Raw genomic sequence first — 22,027 nt, 5'->3', positions numbered from 1 at the left:
ATCAATTATTCATTAGATTAACAAACATTCACAGACCCCTCACCCAATAAACATACTGGGTGCCAAGATGTCTGTGAACGAGGCCCAGGACCCTGGTTACCATGGCAACCACGACACCTTTGCTAGACCAGATACATTTACGACCTAATGGAGTGTGTGTGTGTGTGTGTGTGTGTTTATGTGTATGTTAGACCAGTTTAAGTGTGTATTTGTATGTTAGACCAGTTTAAGTGTTTATGTAGTGTGTTAGACTAGTTTAAGTGTTTATGTATTTAATAAAGTCTTACTTGTATCACACTTGATGTTGTTCATTGTTTGCTCATAACTGGAGTCCCTTATCATGCAGATTTATGCTACAAGCTCTTTGTAGAATTGAACAGTAAGAAAGTTATTTCCCTTAACCAGGAAATTAACGTTCTTAGAATTGACAGACAGTTGACCCTGAGAGGTCAAGTAAATATCTACAGCGGATCTAAATATTTATAATTAATTATAACTAGTTATGATTAATTATTCATATTTCCCCATGAGCTGATTCGCTACAGGTGCATTAGTGAGCAGAGAGAGGAAGGAATGAGTGACAGGCAGGAGGAGGATAAAATGGAGGTATACAGGGAGGAGGTGGAGAGAGAGAGAGAGAGAGAGAGAGTTCTCAAATGCACCTGCGGCCCTGCTGTGTTGTGTAGCTGCTCTACGGGATCGTGCACCTGAGCAGCACCTGGTCACAATCAGAGTGCCAGCCGGAGGAGCGGCCCTCAGAGGCCCCACACGTACATGTACACCTGCCTCTACCGCTACACACCAGGGAACCAGAGCACAGTGTACAGCTTCATGCTCAGCCTTAAGGAATAATTAAAAAGCAAATAAATAAATAAATCGCATGCAGTACGAGATACGTACAGATAAGCCGAGCACTAGGACAAATCTTTTTTTCCTTCCCTCAGCTGAACAAAAGGATAGCGAGATGCATCTTGGCATCTCTGTGCTGCTCCTCTTGTGCACACAGAAAAAATACACACCCAGGCTACAAAACGCTCTGCACACTTTGCATTGTCACTAAATGACTGCATAATTTCATTTCCTGGAAAGCCATTAGGTTTCATCAAAGGAGATGAGAAACAGATGAGAACAATTCTCTTATGCATGGAGAATTAATTTAGTGGCGCGGCATGTGCGGGAGCGCCACGCTAACACCACACGCACTGCAGGCAGAAAGTTGGGATGCAAATTTCAGAAATTAGTGTGCCGTTCCACAATTATTTTGCACATGGCGCAAGCGCGCCGAGAGAGATTAAATGACTGCAAACCACCAGTGTGACACTCAAAAACAATGCGCTACTCCAAGCATGCAGCCAAAACTGCAGTATATAGAGTGATATGAAGTGAATATATAATTCTGCTAAATGAAATGGCCTTGCTTGTAGTTTTAGACTCAAAAACTTTTAGGGTAAGGGTAAGATAATTGTACCGAAACTACTGGATCTCTGGCCCTCATTCAAAAAGGTTTCAAATAGGGATGCACTGATAGTACAATTACTGATAAACTGATAATATAACAAGTCGTTAAACAATAAATAGAATAAAATACTAAAAACGAAAATAGACTGATTGTAAACACTACAAGTGAATGAAGGCAGCACAACATTATAATGTCATTTTGATATTAACTAAAGATTACATTTAAATGATTAATAATATTGACCAGTAAAAACCCCTTAATAACAGCACCGGCACTTTGGTGTAGTTAAGCCACAAATCAGCATATTAAAATAATTTCTGAAAGATCATGTAACAGTGAAGACTGGAATAATGGCTGCTGAAAATTCAGCTTTGCCATCACAGGAATAAATTACATTTAAAAAAATTTCAATAGTAAACAGTTATCTAAAACTGTAATAATATTTCAAAATATTACGGTTTTATCGTATTCTGAATAAAAATAAATGCAGCATTGGTGATCAAAAACAATAACAATTCTTACTGAACCCCAAATAAAATCTTACTGTGTAAACTGTATATAATATAATGTAATGTAATATAATATATTGGTTAAATAAAATCATCATACGTGATCAGTGAATTTAAATACTGAAATTAAAACATTTATTTTACACAATATTTGCACAAATTTTACAAAAAATATTGGAAAACAAGAACCAAGCAATTTAAAGGTCAGAGTTATTGTTGTGTGATATCTATCACTAGTAAAGCTGAGAATCTGAGACTCCCTTCACACGTTAACCTTTGCTTTCTGTCGCTACGGCAACATCATTCGGGAGGGCCAGAACAACAGTAACACTTCAACAATATCTACTGCCATCTTCATACAGCGCTCCTGGGAGAGGAGCGTTTAGGTGCCACTAGGGTGAGAGGTGGCAGACCAGCCATGATCTTCTTCTCTGGGGGACCTGGGGGAGCGTTGGTGAACCTTCTAATGTCCCAGGTGAGGAACACAAGCTCCTGGGTTACATTAGGCCAACTAATAGATTTTATCTAACAGGCGATATCACACGGGTGCAATCACTAGATGTGTCTTCAGAGATCAGCGCTGACTAACACAGCTTAATATATAGATGTGTACAGAAGTCCTGAACCCGGCCGAAGAAATCCAAGTCTTACTGAATCACTTCAGTAGCGAACAGAGCTGTATGTGTGTGTGCGTGTGTTGATGCTGCTAATAATAAGCAGATTATATTTAATAGAACAGAGAGGATGTGCGGCAGGCCACAGGAACGTGAGTGCATCCACAAGCCAGTCAGCATTGTTAAAAATATAGACAGGCACAAGGATTGAAATGCTGGCGAGTGACAAACACACAGTCACATGCTCAAACATACACACACACACATACACAGACTCGCTTATGGTAATTAAATCTTTCATGAGTGGCTTGCGGAAGAACAGAAGAGTAAAAAGAGAGAGAATTTCTCAGATACGAGGAAGTCCGGAAATGTCCTTGTAACATCTTTTGTCTCTCTTTGATGCTCAGCCATCAGTGTGACTGAAAGCAGAAATCCAGAATTCCACAATGAGATGGTAACTTCACTGACTTCATCAGGCGTCCTCTTCTCTCTCATCTCAAACTTTCATCTCATCAGAGAATGTGTGATGTCAAAAATTCAATACATGTCATCTTGAAAATAAAACCAGGCTTTATGGAAAAAAAAAAACACACACACACTAAAAAATGAAGACAAATGCTAAAGATTAGTGGTTCAACAGATCACAAATCTCACGGTTCGGATCACATTACGGTTTTTGACCCACGGATCGGATCATTTTTCCGTTTACCTGAATGATTGTCGAGATGGGTATTTTGTCATAATTTTATGTGTATGTATCTGTTCAGAGGATTCAGAAGAGGATTCAGTTCGGTGTTCTGAAAATGCGTGTGCGCGTAGAGAATAGCGCGTGAATTTCAAATCGAGTTCCCTTCGCCTTTTCTCTCTGGAATTGTTTAAAATTCGCTTGCTTGTGTAAATACGAACAAATTATAAACTTATACTCTATTATGGTTAAGTGGCCACGCCCTTAATTATGCAGAATTTTAAGGCTTAATATAATTTAAACGGGTGAGTTATAAAAAAATTCACCCCCCTCACAGTTGTCATGAAGGGCAAAATTAGCTATATAGACCAAAATCTTTTTTTGAACCAGGCTGTAAACATGTTTTTTTCTGCTGTAAAGTTGGGCATTTTAACATGGGGAGTCTATGGGATTGACTCCCTTTTGCAGCCAGCCTCTAGCGGCCAGTTGACGAATTACAGTTTAAGTAACTTCCGTGTTGGCTTCAAGAGAGAGAGCGGGAGGTTGCCGCTCGGTAAATACGAACAAATGATAAACTTATACTCTATTATGGTTAAATTTTGCAATTAATCCGCGGATCACATGCGTGCCGAAACGTGGGGCTTGGTCCGTACGGATCACGGATCAACTACGATCCGTTTAACCACTACTAAAGATGAATCTAAGAGCAGCAGGTGGGCAATTGACAGGTTGAGGTAAACTGAGATCTTTACGAAGGGTCACTGAACGATAAAGGTCATTGGTGACTTTTTCCGCATTTTCGGTGTTGATTTCGGAAATGTATGGAATGGATTCTTTTAAAGGGGTCATATGATGCTTTTTTAAGGATCATTATTTTGTGTATTTGGTGTAACAGAATATGTTGACATGCTTTAATGTTCAAAAAACACATTATTTTTCAAATACTGTACATTATTGTGTACAGTATAAAGTGCTTTTGCTTTCGCCTAGAAACACACAGCTAGAAACTCCTTGACATGGCTGCTTCAATACTAAGTGCGGTTACTGAAACCACGCCTGCACATTTGGGCACATTATGCAAATATTTCCACATAGTGAGGTAGATATGTGGGGGTGTGTTAGAATGAGCCATTTTAGGGGGGCGTGGCAGAGTCTTAACTTTGATAAAGAATATCTCTTTGGTTTTGAGACTTTAGTCTTTGCAACTTCAGGGATCTTATCTATGCACAATCAGCTTGTAACACTCCAAAGAGAAAGGAAAACTTGAAATCGCATCATATGACCCCTTTAAACAGATTTAAAGTCACATTGTGAAGGAAGTAGCAAAAAATATTTTCATCCATATTGTGACATTAATCTGAGTGAAAAAAAGTCATTAAAAAATAAAAATAAAATGTAGGACCAGGACTGTGTTGCTAATTGGATGGAGACAGAAGTGAATATGAGCTTGCATTCGATTGTGAGAATTCAATTCTGGCAGAGTTAAAATGTATAGACTTGCTCTTACAGAAATAGATTCATGCATAGTTTTTGTCCAATCACATGCTCTCTAACAAGAGTGACCACCCCCACCCTGTCAAACGATTAATCGCGATTAATCGTTTGACAGCACTACTTTTTACAGAAACACAAAAGCCAAAATTAAAGTTTTCATTTAGTCACTTGTTTAATTTGGGTAATTAAGTAATTTAACTTGTATTCTTTCCAGGGTGTTGTATTCTCAGGTAATAAACCAGTGGGAGAGCAGTAAACTTTGTTGGTAATGAGCCGCCACCAACTAGTTCAGCTGAACAAATTTTACATTTTACTGTTTTAGAATGCGTTTTGGTCAAGATGAAGTGCGTCCACAATGCTGAGATGTTTACCCGTTGTAACTTATCCACATTTTGTGAACAAAATAGATGATGACACTGTAAAATGTAAGAATCTGAGAAGTGCAAATTAAATGCCACTGTTTCAGTCAATGGTTTCGGCCCTCTAAACCATTTCCTGAAATTTCAACTGCATTAACAAAAAAATTTGTCAAAATTAGGGGTGGGGGAAAAAAATCGATACAGCATAGTATCGCGATATTTTCCACGCCAATACTGTATCGATACACGGACGCCAAGTATCGATCTTTTATTATACTATTTGGTAGAATAATAAAATCAATTTCTTTACAATCCACTAGATTGGTGGTGTTGAGTTTTTTCTGGTGAGGTCAGCTGGGTCACCTTCAGCATGCAGTAAGTTAGTAAAAATAAAGAGGGCGGCATCGCGGAAAGTTATCAGGAAAGCCCCGTCCGTGTTTAAATCGGATGTATGGGCTTATTTCGGATTTGTGAACAAGGAGGGGATGTAAGTAGGGATGCACCGAAAATATAGGCTACATATAATAATAATAATAATAATATATATGGCGCGCCGCGTCTCGCCCCGCCCGGCAGTGTTCAGCGCGCATGTTTCACTACATTTATTACAGTATTTATTAATGAGAATACAGTTGTTCACTGTTAGTTCATGTTAATTCAGAGTGCATTACAAGCTTAATTGCTGTTAACAAGCACAACTGTTGATTTCAATAATGCATTAGTAAATGTTGAAATTAACATTAACTAAGATTAGTAAATGTTGAAGAACTATTGTTCATTCTTAGTTCATTAACTAAAGTAGTTCACTAATGAACCTTATTGTAAAGTGTTACCATACAAATAGTTGAGTTTGCCAGGTGCATACAACATTTATGACAGGTTTTCATGAAAGTGTTGGTCAGTTTGTCTGCTTGACAATCCCATTTTGCACTGCAACAATAAAACTGAAGTGAGATAAACAAACTGAGAAATGTTTCTTTTTAGTTAAAACAGATGTTGTCAAAGTTTTCCTTTGGGGACATAATTTGAAGTTGGAAAAAGGTCATAAATTGCAATATATGGCAGAATATCGCAATATATTTAAAATCGCAATGATATTGTATCGTGACACAAGTATCGTGATAATATCGTATCGTGAGGCCTCTGGTGATTCCCACCCCTAGTCAAAATGTGATCAAACTGTACGAGTCATAGCAGCTTATTCTGCAGCCACAGATTTCATTTAGCCCTGCTGATGACTATTTAACACAACGCTTTCGTTGTGGTTCACTGAAATGAGCGTGACCCAACAGACCAGCACTAAACTCCAGCGGAGGTGAGCGTTTTGCCAGGAAATACAGCTTCCTGAGATCATGTATGTGCATTATTCCCATCTACCGCAAATCACAAGCTTCCCTTGAGCTGCAAAGCAACAAGCTTCACCTTAGGTTTCAGCAAGTTTACAGCAAAACACATGTACAACTGATTGAAGCGTTTTTTTCCAATGAGCATTCAATTTAAAACTCATGTACCGTGTTTTGTTGTAGACCGTTTCATCAAGTCTAAAGCCAGGCCGGCTCTATCTGTGCCAACTGTTACCCATGGAGTTTGGAATGTCAACAAAGTACTAAACTAATTTGTCTTTTGTGATGGTAATCTGTTTGACCAGTAAATACTGGCTTCGCTGAAGAAGCAGGATTCTCTACGTGCATGCAGATTTCTTCTTAATCTAAAGCTGCATTAAGCCTTATTAAATATTGCTTAAAACTTCAACATAGAGTCATCATTATGCAACACGCTCCAGTGTTACAAACGGACAGGCACAAAAGCAAGCACAGTCTGTGCACTATGGTTGGCTGATCAATTGATTATATGGTTAAACTGCACTACAAATTATGTTAAGGCTTCTGAAAATGGAACGGAAATAATTAATGTTTTGCAGAACTGAATTCACATCGGACAAGGTTTGTGATTACGCATTACTCGATGTCATCGGCTGCCGCATCAGAGGATCGTGTACAGCACAGGACGGTTTTAGCCGTCACAGTGTGGGTGCCACGTGCGAGCAGAAAGGCGAAGAGGATGCTGGGTAAGAGGATTGGATCAGAGAGCTGGCACGTGCGGCGCAGACTGACTGACCTCTGACCTCAACACTCTCATGGGCTTTCTTCAAGCATACACACAGACACAGGCAGAAATACACACCGCCACATTCACTATCACCAGCCCATGGGGTCTAAATGCACCATATAGGAAGATGATGCAACAAAGCGAAATATCTATCCACTCAGAGACAAACCTCAAAGGTAACGGCGCAGTAAAGGCGGACACGGATAACATTTTGCCCCCATCATCTGATATGTAGTTCTACATAAGCTCAAATCCATTACCAACGCAGCAGAAGAGAGTGTGACCTTTAAAATGGATCTCCATTATTCAGAACAAGCAGCGGTTACTCTAATTAAAATGTTATGTCAAATAAACAGTCATTACCAGCCATCTGCCTAGCACTATAAACTGTAACAAGTTCATTATCATACACAATAGGAAGGGATCCGAGTGAGTGTTAAATAGTGAGTGAGTGATATGGAACAGCTGTGTGCAATCAGTGCTGTGTGCAATCAGTGCAATGAATGATGGGATATGTAGTCCGGGGTGATATGCAACAGTGTGTAGTGCGAGAGTCAATGAAAATAGAAAGGGTGACCTCTGATGGTTAACAGACGGAAGTTCATGGACCGGATACGTAACAAGCTGACCCCAGGTAACCCCAAGCTGCTCTCAACATGTCATACTTCACTCAGAGAGCGCATGGAACCAGGTCAACGCATGCAGACCCCAAAGGCATATTTAAGACTACTAAATGAAGCATTCAAATGAAACCGCTTAATGGGATAATGGCTTATGAAAGCAAATCAGATGCATTTCTTATATTATCGTCATAGACAAACAAGGTTATACGTTTGTTAAGATTATACAGTTTAAATGAAGCAACATTTTATGCATTATTTATTAAAAAACGAGATTCGAGAAGGTTTTATCAGCCGCAAACAGTTTGAAAAGGTAAACAAACAAGTGCCAGCCTACGATTTCTATTTCCTTCAAGAAACTGCAGACCACCGGGATTTGTCTCAAGATAATCCACTTAGATTACCACGGCTCTGTTTTTAAACGGCACACGGAGGGAAAAAAAATGGGTCACATAAACCCATGAGTAACTCATAGGCCAGGGTTCCCTCAGAAATGCCATTTCTGTGTGATGGTAATGCTTAATTGTATTACATTCACATTCGAGCTCTGCCTTTTTCATTGGTGAGTAATAACCTTTCAGAGATGATTTAATGAGGTTGCTCCGGAATGGGTAATTCCATGTAAATCCCAGATATTACTGCTGAAATTCAATTTGATAAGACTCGGCCTCCTCGTCCAATCCCAGCAAGATAGCGCAGGCAATTTAGCCGTGCAATCAGATTGTCTAATTCCCTGACACATCATTGTTCCAGATCATTTCCATATTTTGCTACTTATAGGCATAATTAGTGCTGCATCAACAGGACAGAGGAAAACCGAACATCCTTCCTACCTCCACACACACACACAAATGCAGATCAATTGGTAGAGAGATAACATTTTGTTTCGGTGGGTTTCGTGCAGTAGCACCCATCCGTAAACTTGCCACCTTACATGGCAACCGGTCTCCAGGGGGATGCTACAAAGAGCCGGGGTTCAGCAGCCCATAAAGCTGTCATGTGCGAGCACATCACAATAGCGGCAGACAGAGAGACCTCAGATCTAACAACATCCATCAATCACGTTCAAGGGATAAACAGCCCCTTGTGACTCTAATCAAGCCATTCTGTCTGATAAATACATAAGAAAATGCTGTTTTTGTCATTATCGTAATCATCTTTTGAACAAAATACAAATAAAAATTACAATTTAAAGCTTGATCGCCTCGACTCTCGTGTAAAATAGTAAGAACAAACACCTTAATAAACAAATGACACCCTGCTTATTAATAAATAAAACTGTGGCACTAAATATATCATATACTGATTACAGATATGCTACCTTATGGAAAAAAGGGCGCAATCTTTCAGAAAGAAAACTGTAATAAATAAAGCAATAGAATGTTCACTTCACAATGACAAAATTATCCACAACATCAACATGTTCCAAAATTACACAACAGAAATAACCGTGTGCAATTTTCAGAATCTGCACGGCACGTCATCTGAATAATGCTGAATAATGTGTATTATGCTTTGTGTCTGTGGAGTCAGCAAACAAGCAGTAAAAACCAGGGGCCAAACAAGCACAGACTCACAAACTGATACAGATGGAAAATTATTTGAAACATTTTTGGAAGCAAAAGAGGAAGTGGAGCGAGTTAAGCGGAGTTTCACACACCTCTTCGGAAAGAGGAGAGAGATTTGAGAGAGTCCGTGGCTGAGGAGGTTTGTGTGTGTAAAATGATCTTTGGCCCATCTGTTTGTTTCACTACCACCCCTGAAACCCCTCCTTCGCTCTCTCTCTTTCGCTCTCTCTCTCCTTTCCTTCCCATCCCTTCTCACTCTCCTCTGCAGAAAAATGCAATGTGCCACTGGAAGAAGCCGGTGGCTTTTGTGATGGAAAACCGTACTGATGGTGTGACTTCCACCCTGGAGGAGGGTCAACTTCTGAAGACAGTCACAGCGCAGGAAGATGCTAAAGAAAAATTCATATAATATTGCATTATACTGTATATAATAATATAATATATAATTAATTATATATAAAATAAATAATGCATTTCTAATACAACATTATTATATATTATTAGTCAGTGCAGTCTGTTGTCCATTCATGAACGAATGACTAATTAATGAATGGATAAAAAAAGATTCCTAAATCTGTGTGAATCATTCTGACGAATTCTTTAGTGAATCTGTCAGCGCAGTTACTGAATCTGATTCACTTACTTGACTTTCATGTCTGACTCAAAAAGAGCCAGGATTATTATCTTTTATAATAAATAAAAACCAATAATTTTTAAATGCATCTTTTACAATATACAACCATTCTAATGTTTGGGGTCAGAAAGATTTTTGCACAAAATTGTTTAAAAGTGACAGTGAAGACACTTATAATGTTACAAAATATTTATAGTTCAAATAAATGCTGTTCTGTTTAACAAAGAATCCTGGAACTGCTTTTAATAATGAGAAATGTTTCTTAAGAATGACTTCTGAAGGATCATACGATACTAAAGACTGGAATAATGGCTGCTGAAAATTCAGCTTTGTCATCACAGGAATAAATAGCTATTTAATTGATTTCTATTTTATTATAAAATATATTAAAATAGAAAACTATTTATTTTAAAATATTTCACGATTTCACACTGTTAGTGTTTTTGTATTTTTGATCAAATAAATGCAGCCTCGGTAAACATGAGACACTTCTTTCAAAAACATTTAAAAATCTTTCTGAACCCAAACTTCTGAATAGTATTGTATAAAATTACTTTTTATTTATAATCTTTTATATTAATATTAAAATAAATAAAATTTCAAATATTTCAATACATTTCAGTGTGCAAATACACAACATCCTCACCCATCTCTGGCACTTCCTGTGGTGACTGCCTTCAGAGAGAAATGCCTGATCAGTCCACACACTGCTAAACGGATTGATAATAGAAAGACGGGTGTGAAAGAGAGACAGGGTCAGAATCACCTTGGATACTCACCCATTATGCCGGAGCTCATGAAAGGTGTTGGTGGCAATCCTTCATGGGACACTAATCGACTGTCACTCAAGTGATCAGCATAACGAGTGCTGCCTCCAAACCCCTGGGGGAAAGAGATCACAGCATTAAACACATTATTAGCTGGACCTGCTAATTGAGTGCTATGACACTCTTCTAATTACTGGAGGAAAAGAGGGGAGCGCGGCTGGTCAACTGTCCCCCGAAACGATCGATATTTCTCCACTCTCCTCATTAAAAAACACTTTCTTCAAAGTCTTTGATTAATTTCATTAAAAGGGCAAACAAAGCCCTGAAGAGAAAATAGCTCTTGTGCTGTGATTGTGTAATTGTAATAAAGCTAATGGGGCACAAACAACAACAAAAGAAGCCATCTGCATTCATCAACAAAATTCATGTCATATTAAAATGGTTTGTTTGATTCCATGCTCTCTCCTGCTATTCCATATAGGGATATAACAATAATTCAGACATTAGTTTTTTGTTTTCTAATGATTGAGTGCACTGTGTTTTGCTCACTTTTTTAAGATCAGTGCTACAACTAGCACACATTTTTAGAGATGCTTTTAGAAGTTTCTAGCTCGGTTGTAAATGCCGTTGCCAGGCAACATTTTGGCTTTGTGTGGCAATCCTACTTTTTGTCAACCTTCATTCATGATAACATTTCTATGTGGTATATTGTTAAAAAAAGTGCTAGACCGGTAAGGATTTGTGTGCATATGACGCATCAGAAATGACATAAAACTGATGAAGTGACGTGTTTACTAGAGCTCAACACAGATCATATCTTTATGCCAAAAGCCTGCTTGTACTTAAAAAGTAGAATAAATAAGTCAGGTTCTCTCCTCGGCAGCTGAGATCTGCCCTTTCATGACCGTTATCAGCTTTGGGGGGCTTAGGTCTAAATATCGGTCACAGTATGGGCCTTTAAAACTCAGAATCCCCCCCAATAAAAGATACTCTGTGGCTGTGTTAATCCTGGAGCCGCTGAAAATCCGCCTGGCGCTACAGTCAAATGTGTCCCCCAAACCATATTAACTCTCTCCTGAGGGGCCTACAGCTGCCGGCTGTCCATTACTGTGGGCTTTTCCTTCTCTGCTTTCAACAAAAAATATATCACAGACTATTACTATTCGTGATTTTTTGTGTCTGTTTTCCAAACGGATGGCGATTGAGTAATTTCAAAGGCAATGGAGTGTTGTGCGGGGCAGAATCGATGCAGAGAGGTTCCCTATCGTGTTCCTGCCGTTTGTGTTAATAACGCTATGAACTGCCTGACTAATGGCTTCTCCCCTGAAGAGACACAGTGGGAGGGGGTGGCAGGCGAAAAACAAGCCCCCGAACTGCAATGTCCTACCCAGCAATTTGGTAAGCATGATTTAGTAAGCTTTCCGACTGAGGTTAGCACACAGATGCAGGCAAACGTATGCACAAATACAATTAAAGGGATAGTTCACCCAAAACCAAAAATTAAATTACTCAACCTCATGTCATCCCAAACCCATTAGATTTGTTTGGAACAAAAAGGAAGATATTTTAATGAAACCTGAGAAAAGTCTATTCACCCAAAACTTTCAAGCTTCAAAAAGTTCAAAAAGAAAGCATAAAAACAATCTATATGAATCAAACCATTTAATTTCTTGTCTGCTTCATATGGAGGCCCTTTTCCAAAACCAAATAAAAAAATAAAACAAGGCAATTGCTGATTTTTATCTCACAATTCTGACTTTTTTTCTCAGAATTCCATGTAATAAACTTCTCAAGTCATATAAACTTGCAATTCTCACTTTTTTTCTCGCAGCTGTGAGATTATATCTCACAATTCTGACTTTTCTCGCATTTGCAAGTTCATATCTCTCAATTCTGAGAAAATAAGTCAGAACTGGGAGCAAGCAATACAGTCAATCTCTGAGGAAAAAAAAAAGACTAACCATTTTCTTACAATTGTAAGCTTATATCTCACAATTCTGGCTTTTTACTCACAAATTGTGTTATAAAGTCAGAATTACAAGATATTAACTTGCAGATGTAAACTCACAATTGTGAGAAAAAGTCAGAATTGTGAGATAAAGTTGCAATTACCTTTATTTTTTATTCAGTGGCAGTAATGGGTTTATACATCTTCACCTTATGTTCTGAACAGATTTAATTTTCGCTTTTACTGTATATGCTTGCTTGGCATGTGAAAACAATCCTCACTGGTTCTTATGGAATCTCAAACATGCTTATGGGTTTGAAACAACACAAGGGTGAGTAAATGATGACAGAATTGTAATTTTTGTGTAAACTACCCCTTTAACCTCTTTTTCATCCATATTTTCCTTCCTGGCCTTTTGAGTCTGCCCAATGGCAGCTACCTGAATGTCAGAAAAGTACAGTGGATGGGAAGATGAGTTGATGAGTAGATTGGTGAGACCATTAGATCATCAATCATGCTGCCCTGTGATCTCAGAATGCGCTGCTTGTTACTCAAGCTCTCAGCGGCGAATGCTTAGTCTGGTCTATATAACTGCCATGTTGCTGCTTAAGCATGCAAACCAGCACTCTGTTCAAGAAAACATCTCTCAGATGCTCCTTCGCATCCCAGGTGAATGCCCTGGTCCCGTTTTAAGGCGTTGGGGATGGGTGATAGTGGCGTGATGGACGGGAGCGAGGCACTCTGGGACAGCGGGGTGCGCGGCAGAGGTGGTGCATGCGGGTTGGGCTGTCAGATGGGAGGCCTGAAGCCACGGCTGCCCAGGATGTGATGCCTGGCTGTGGGCCAAGGTCAGCTAGCCGGGGCTCCGGTCTGTTCAAAGTCCACTAATCACACGCGTACAGAGAGGGAGAAGAAGAGAGAGAGTCGCTCTTGTGAAAAAGAGCCTGCTTAAAATGATTCACAGTTTCCGTGTGAGAGAACAAGGGAAACGTTAGTCGATAGGATCCCGTGCTCTTTGCAGGTAACACAGAAATACAGAAAAGCCGTAGCCCCTATTTAGTTATCTGATAGGAGATCTGTGTATAGCAAGACTGTGAAAAAGTAATGTGACAGATGAGGACGCTGATTAAATCTAGCAGGTACTTCACAAAAACCGGCTGCAGCTCTGCTAAAGCTCTTGTGGCTTTTTAAGGGTAAACCACAAAAGAGTGAGATAGATTCTCACGATAAGATCAAACCTCAGATAATAGCTTTCTAACTTTGTTGTTGGTCGTGAGCAATGGACACTGCTGGGATCCAATTAATATCAGGAAGTAAGTTTGAATAGTAACTTGTAAGTGTAAAGGATGGAATACACTACACAACTTTTAAAATCTGTTTAGAGTTTAAAACACTACTCATCATATATTTGCCAACTTTGTAAATTGTTAAAGCAGTGTATAAGAGCCCACATTAAAGTCTGTCATATAAATTGGTCTCTTCATCAGAAATTAGCCTTCTGATTGCCACCATTGATGGACAATTTTTAATATTAAAAATATCTGTATGACATTATATTCTGCAGTTCTTCCCTGTTGTACCGAATATCTATGCTTTCAATTTATCACATCGAAGTTAGAAATTCAAATATTGTGACAAAATTAATTTTGTAGGGTGCCACAAGTTTGTTAAAATTTCCAAAGGGTGCCGCGACTAAAAAAAGGTTGGGAAACACTGTGTTAAAGAACACTGAAAAAAATTATACTACATTTTTAAGATAAGTGGTTGCAAACTACATTTAAATAAAAAAAATGTTGAAAGTTAGTCAACTAAATTTGTTTATTTAAATGTAGCTAAAATAAATTTATTGCAACCACTTACCTTAAAAAAATGTAGTAAATTCAAAGAATCATTTTTTTCAGTGAACAAAAACTGGCCATCAATGACTTAATGCAGTTAATGAGGGTCACACACTACCTAGTCTTGCGTAGTCAGACCTTCAGACTGACGGCTGAAGGTCTGGAATCCATGGCATTGGCCAAGGCCCGCCCATGAGGCCGTTTGACCGACATGTCAAACAACCAATCACAGTTCGTTTCGTTCAGCGTCACGTTTCGGGGCGTGGAAATGTCGCCACAATAACAGACCGGTGTGTAAAACTCTCGGACGTATTTTAAAGATTCTATGCCGCGAACTTTAAATATTTCACATACTTTTGAAAATCCACCGTTTAGCTGATCCTGATAAGCGCTCGTCGTCACAGTTGTAAACACGACGGCTTTCTTTTTTCTTGAGGGGGTTTGGCACCACGCATCTTTGTATCCAGGTGGAACATTAAAGAACGCGACACACACGTCTCCCGGAAATCCTGTATAATTCAACCAATCTGAAGACGACTTCGAAACTCCTGAAGTGTTTCCACTTTTGTGTGCCATATGCATCAGACGTTCAGCCAACGATCCGTGGGCGTGACGTCTGAGGCTGAGACTACACACTACCAGACTTTCAAGTCATTGCGAACACAAAAAACTTGTGCAGCAATGTATTCCTCGTTGCAAGGAGACGCATGACAAATGAAAACAATGTATTCTAAAATCGGCTCAAAATATCAAGCGTCTGAAATCACCAGACGGGGGGGGGGTCATGTAGTGTATTCAAGCCTTAAAACTATATAATTGTTTCAAACAGAGATTTTGTGATTTTAAGTCTGTTCAAACTGAAGATGTCTGATGCTCAGTAAAAATGGAGCAAATCACCTGCTGGTTTTCTTCTAACTCTGAGGCCTTCTGAGATATCTGACCTTTGCTGAAAACTGTAACTAAACAAAAATAAAATTAAATCCAGAGAGTATGATCATGAACGGTTTAGAATGGCCAAAACATACAGGAATATTCATAATTTTAATACATTTAATACATACACTTAATTATGCTATTATTTAAAGCTTTGGGGTCATTACGATTTAAAAAAAATGTTTTTGGAAGAAGTCTCATGCTCACCAAATATTGTATTTATTTGATCAACAAACAGTAATATTGTGAAATATTATTAAAATGACTTTTATATTTTTATATTTTTTAAAATGTAATTTATTCCTGTGATGACAAAACAGAATTTTCAGCAGCCATTACTCCAGTCTTCAGTGTCACATGATCCTTCAGAAATTATTCTATTATGCTGATTTGGTGAAAAAGGAACATTTCTTACTATTATCATAATTAATTTTTGGGGAAACAGTGACATATATATATTTTGATATAACCTTACTGACTCCTAACTTTTGAACAGTGGTGTATGTAATTAATATAGCACGTCATTTATTTCAACAGGTTTTATGAAACACGTACCAGAAGAAATAGCAGGCACACTTGGTTAAAAATAAAAATGTTTACCTAATCTGTCTGATTAGTCCCAAACTCAAGTTTATAGGAAATCTCACCATTCTCTGGCCTTAAATGTGCCATGCAGCATTGGACACAGATTCATCACTAGGTATAAGGGGTAAAGTTATGGCCAAGTGCTACAATTTTTTGGCACTGGCTTGGAAATTATGATGATTATATTGCAGGTCGAATGCTTGGGAAATGACAAACACTTATGTTAATTTCTCTTTGGAAACCCAAGTACTCACACACACACACTTAAACAGTTTGATTGTGTTTATCTGATGCATGTGTCTGTGTGTATGTGTGTGTGTGTGTGTGTGTGTGTACACACACTGTATAGAGGTGCAAACAGCTGTCTCCTGATCCCATCCCCAGCAATGTCACAACCACTAATTTCCATGCACCTAGAGCAAAGATATCTCATGCGTCTCCGTCTTATAATTCAAATCAGGCCGCCGGCAATGCCATCGCCTGTAGAAGTGCTGAGAGGAAGGGCATCGGAAATAAACAAGACAATGTGGTGTGAGAGCCTCCGACATTTGACTGATTTCTGATAGGAAGTGACAGGAGATTGACATGAAATGAAATTCATACAGGGCACCCTGAACACACCACAGTGGAAAAGACAAACAAACAAATAGGAAGCGAGAGATCTTCACAATCTGCAGTAGGGTTGAGCGCAAAATAAAAATCACAACCATGGCTGATTTTTTTAATTTTTTTTTTATTTTGTTGAGCTGGATATGATTTGCAAGCATGAAAATCAATCTGAGCTTATGGTATGTCTGAAATGCATCAATGCTTCCTGCATCAACTGCGTTCAGTCACAAACACACAGCCCAGAAAAACTTCAACCATTTGTTCTCTGTCATGAATACTGCTAATATAATCATAACGTCAAGTAGGCTGTATGTGCACTTTCATCTCTCTCTTACGGTGGCCGAGAAGTGCAAAGCAAATCACAATTCTGAAAACAAAATAACAAATTACAAATGCAAATGCAAGTCTAAAAAACAAAATAACAATTCAGAAAGCACAACAATTCAGAAAACATTATAACAAGTCAGAAAACACAATGACAAATTCGAAAACAAATTTACAAGTCAGAAAACACAACGACAAATCAGACAAACCGGAAAAGGTAGGTATAGTTTGAGACAGCGCCATTGGTTTGGGATTACTCACAGCTGACTGGACGAGACATCTGTCAATCAACGTATACAGGGAAGAACCAGCCGAAGAACAGCAGAGTCGTGGTAGAAAGTTCGGAGATGGTATTAAAGTAGCTCAGTTTAAATGTATTGTATGAATTGCCCCTACTCTGGAATAAATAATACGGAGTGAATATTTACATTTAGTTAAAAGTGGCTATAAATTATCAGCTCCAGTGGCGCAGATGGATAAGCGCTTGTCGTTAGCTTATTGACGCGATCGACCCGGGTTCGATCCTGCCTTTTGCCGAACTTTTTTTTCTCCCTTTTCAAATCTCGTATCACATCGTAAAGGCATTTATTTTCAATAAAAATTAAGGAAATAATCAAAAAGTTGAAAATAAAGTATCGGTTAGGGTAGGTGTAGGGAGGGCTTTATTGTACCAATAAGGTGGCATCCATTTAATAATTAAAATTAAAATTATAATTTACACTCAATACGTTATTATTGCATACTGTTTTATAATGTACTACAATACTGAAGTGCAGATAATTGCCACTATTTGCAACAAGTAGTATACTTGATAGTAGAAATCCTGCTATTTTAACATGTGTAAATAGGTATTTGCACTTAGTGTAAATAGCATATTGCTAAAAATACTGCTATTTTCACTTAGTGTAAACAGAATCCATTGCTAATACGAGATTTGAAAAGGGAGGAAAAAAAAGTTCGGCAAAAGGCGGGATCCCAAACACATCAGCGGTGAGTAAACCCAAACCAATGGCGCTGTCTCAAACTATACCTACCTCTTCCGGTTTGTCTGATTTGTCGTTGTGTTTTCTGACTTGTAAATTTGTTTTCGGATTTGTCGTTGTGTTTTCTGACTTGTTATTTTGTTTTCAAATTTGTCATTGTGTTTTCTGACTTGTTATAATGTTTTCTGAATTGTTGTTGTGCTTTCTGAATTGTTATTTTGTTTTGTAGACTTGCATTTGCGTTTGTAATTTGTTATTTTGTTTTCAGAATTGTGATTTGCTTTGCACTTCTCGGCCACCGTAGTCTCTTCTAACAAACTGAATAAACAAAAACATTTCCTTTTTTGCCGTGCAGGAAAAAACTAAGATATTTTCTTTGCTGTGTTCTTTGAGTGGAACAGCTGCTCGTAATGCTTAATAACTTTTTTCAGAATGTTACTAAGGAAATTTGGGGAAAAAGAAAAACAAGAACTTTGTTCTGAGTGGATTTCTTTCAATATGGGCACTCCTCAATTAACTTTTAGATATAAAAACTGATGTTTACTAAAAGTCACCAGCGCATTCATTACTACAAAATGTTTTAAGTTTTATAAAAAGTAGGGATGCACCGATGTATCGGCCGCCGATATATATCGCCCGATTTTTGATTCTTTTAAAGCCATCTGCATATCGGAAATAGCATGAAAAGGGCCGATACCGATGGTTTATTAATTAACTGCATGGAGACAATGAGTTGCATGTCTGTTGCATAATCCAATGTTTTTCTCTGGGCAAAATAATTAAATACTTGCCAAAACAAAATAAAATTTGTACAAAATATAGTTTGTCAGACAGCATAGTATACGGCCTATGCAAATGTGATGCTGACGCATCCAACCAGTGAAACGCCCGCTCAGCTGAAAATGCATCATAGGTAACGTTAAGTCGCAATGGCAATGCCCCGGAGTTAGTCTATCTGAGGATATGTCACGAACCGCCAATTAAGCACTAGGCCTACATTTAAGTGAAAATGAATGGCAGGTAATATGCAGCTTTTTGTGTGTTTGAAACCAGCAAAAATGGCAGGATTGTGTAGAACACGGATTCACAAGTTCACATCAAGCATACAACACATTTTTGCTAACTTGACATCGCAGCCTGTTCATTATCAAAATAAAATACAGTTAAAGATACATAAAAAGTTACACTGCTCAATTTAAATAGTCCGTAGTACAGTCTGTGCCGTTTAGCGTAACCACCGCCTCACTGTGCTGTTATAGCCTATGTAAAGGATGATGTTTTATGTCGAAAATGCGAGTGAAGAATAAAGCCTATAGTTTACATAATAAATAATATTTTAGCATCCAGATACGTTGTGAATATGGAAACATTTGGATTCGTACAGAATTAGAGAGGTAGGCTTCAGTTTTGTTTTTAAATTAATTCGTTTTGGCTTACAACTTTAGAGGATTTGTTGTGGAGAGTAGGGAACTAAAATAACCTAATTGTGTTTGTAATGTTTGTAAATATTTTGCTTTATTTACCGGTGTTTTAGCCTACATTATTTCTGAATGATAATAATAAAATAATAATAATATATTAATAATAAAATGCGACGTACAGCCTACAAATTTAGGCAGTTTTTTTCCTCTCAAAACGCTTATAGGAGTAGCGTTTTTTATTCATGCTGCAAACATTTTTAAATATATTGAAAAAATATGCCTACTTTTAACGTCTTTAAAGCATTGACAGTATTTTCTTTTGTTTAATACATTTGGTCAAAATCTAGAAAAGATTATGCTGTATTGGCTATGACTAAACGCAAGATAGTCAAGACCCTCAAGACCCTCGTGTTTTTTTTTTTCTTTTTGAGTAAAGAAAACGCTGTACTTTATTATTATTATTATTATTATTATTATAGGCAAAGAAAAAGTTTTAAAAATAACGTTATTAACCAGTATTTTTTCTACTCAAACAGGTTTCGGAATGGTAATAATACAGAGGAACACAGGAACAGAAACGTTCAAATACCAATTCTGCTCGGAAGGAACCGATCGTTTTTTGTTGTTGTTAGTTTTTAACCCCTGCTTTATGCAATTGACCAATATCGGTATCGGAATCGACCAATAGTTGTTTGTTAAAATCGGTATCGGTCAAAAAAAGTCCTATCGGTGCATCCCTAATAAAAAGAATGTAAAAATTCTACTAATCAAAATTCTGCAAATCAGTTAACTACATTATCATACAATATATGGTAAAGTACATTTAATTTAATATGACAATACATGTAATTTTATTGGAATATGACATTATCAATTATGGTTCTTATAAGTATGAACTACTTTATAATTTATGGTGAAAATACAATACTGGTTGAAAGTTAGGGTCAGTTAAGATTTAAAAAAAAAAAAAGAAAAAAGAAATGAATACTTTTATTCAGCAAAGATGCATCAAATAGATCGAAAGCAACAGTAAAGACATTTACATTCTTACAAAAATTGTATTTCAAATAACTGTTGTACTTCTTTTATCAAAAATTTATTACTGTTTCCACAAAAAAAAATTAAGCAGCCCAACTGTTTTAAACATTGAAGATAATAATGTTTCTTGTCAACCCTCTACATTGCAAGTAAATCACTTGCATATGCAACTAAATCTTCACTCTAGGAGACTAAATGATGTCTAATATTAGCCAATGGCTAATAAATTCTCAGATGTTACTCGCCAGTGTGCGAGTTGGAGGTTAAGTATAAGTTTAGCATAGATATATTTTCACTCGCTGAAAAAACTCTGAGTGATCGCTTCAGAGTTCTCTCTCCGTCAAGCGATCTGAGCTATTTTTCAGCTCATCTGAATGGATGCGCAGCGCAACTGTGTTTAACGTACCGTGAACTCTAGTGTGAAGCGCACGACCTGATTAATATACTGCATTTTATACTGTTCTTATTAGTAGAATTCGTATTATTTTTATTATCTTATCAGTATTATTGTTAGTTTTTTCCCATTTTTTTCCGGAAACACTGAATGACCAAAAAAGCACCACCACCAGTCCTAAATTCAGTTAAAATGTCTATTCATTCATACAAGGTTACCAAGTTTTAATTCTAATTACTAAAGTTCTATCATTAAATAATACTTGATTATCCTAATATCATATTATAATGCTTTACCGACTGATGTTAAGAGTGTACTTTCAGATATTTAAAAAGCTGTGCCCTTTTACAAACATATACAGTATTATATATATATATATGTTTATATATATATATAAACTAAAAAATGTACTAGCCAATGGCGATTCAATTGCCAAGGTGTTCGTAGAGGGTTGCTTGAGCACCAAATCAGCATATTACAATGATTTCTGAATGATCATGTGAAAAACTGGAGTATTGGCTGCTGAAAATTCAACTTTGTCATCACATTCATAAATTTTTTTCAAAATATTACCGTTTTTACTGTATATTTGATCAAATAATTCCAGATTGAGCATACAAGACTACTTTCAAAAATATTAAACAGTCTTAACAATCCCAAATTTCTGAACGATAGTGTTATACCTAACAGTATTATACGGTGAAGTAAATGTATTGTTTTAAGTAAAAAAATCATAAAAAAAAAAATACTATGAAAAACGGTTAAAGGCACAATATGTAATTTTTCGCCGCTAGAGGGCGCGTATTCAAAACAAACAAAGAAACAAAGGCGTAGTTTGATGACGCAGTGACTGAGTGTGGAATCATGGGAGTTGTCGTCTTCATCCCCACAGCCGAAGCAATCCGACGGGACTCGGGCAGAAATCATGTTCATGGATGAGCTAATGTATTTTAGCTCTTTCCCCGCCAGCATTTTTGAAAAAAGTTGCCAGCCACCGCCAGCGATTTTGATGATTTTCACTAAAATTTGATGGCCTCCAGAATATTTTGCTGTATGTAATAAAATAAAGATCAGAGCCTCTACTTTTAAACAAAAAAAATCTGTTTTATTCTAGCTTAAAGCATTCTTTTTTATCA

General features: G+C 37.4%; 1 protein-coding gene across 3 annotated transcripts in view; it reads right to left on the bottom strand.

Moving 5' to 3' along the window:
* LOC107707905 (transcription factor 12-like) overlaps positions 1-22,027 on the bottom strand; it is an 87,293-nt gene that overhangs the window by 63,989 nt on the left and 1,277 nt on the right. For all 3 annotated transcript variants that reach the window (XM_016512016.1, XM_016512018.1, XM_016512017.1), the window contains exon 2: positions 10,831-10,933. In XM_016512016.1, coding sequence (XP_016367502.1) covers positions 10,831-10,933 — 103 coding nt within the window. The remainder of the gene's footprint in view (positions 1-10,830; positions 10,934-22,027) is intronic.

This window comes from Sinocyclocheilus rhinocerous, unplaced genomic scaffold, assembly GCF_001515625.1.
Source record: "Sinocyclocheilus rhinocerous isolate Xijiao unplaced genomic scaffold, SAMN03320098_v1.1 scaffold2852, whole genome shotgun sequence".
Taxonomy (NCBI): Eukaryota; Metazoa; Chordata; class Actinopteri; order Cypriniformes; family Cyprinidae; genus Sinocyclocheilus; species Sinocyclocheilus rhinocerous.
This window is presented reverse-complemented; position numbering and strand designations above follow the sequence as displayed.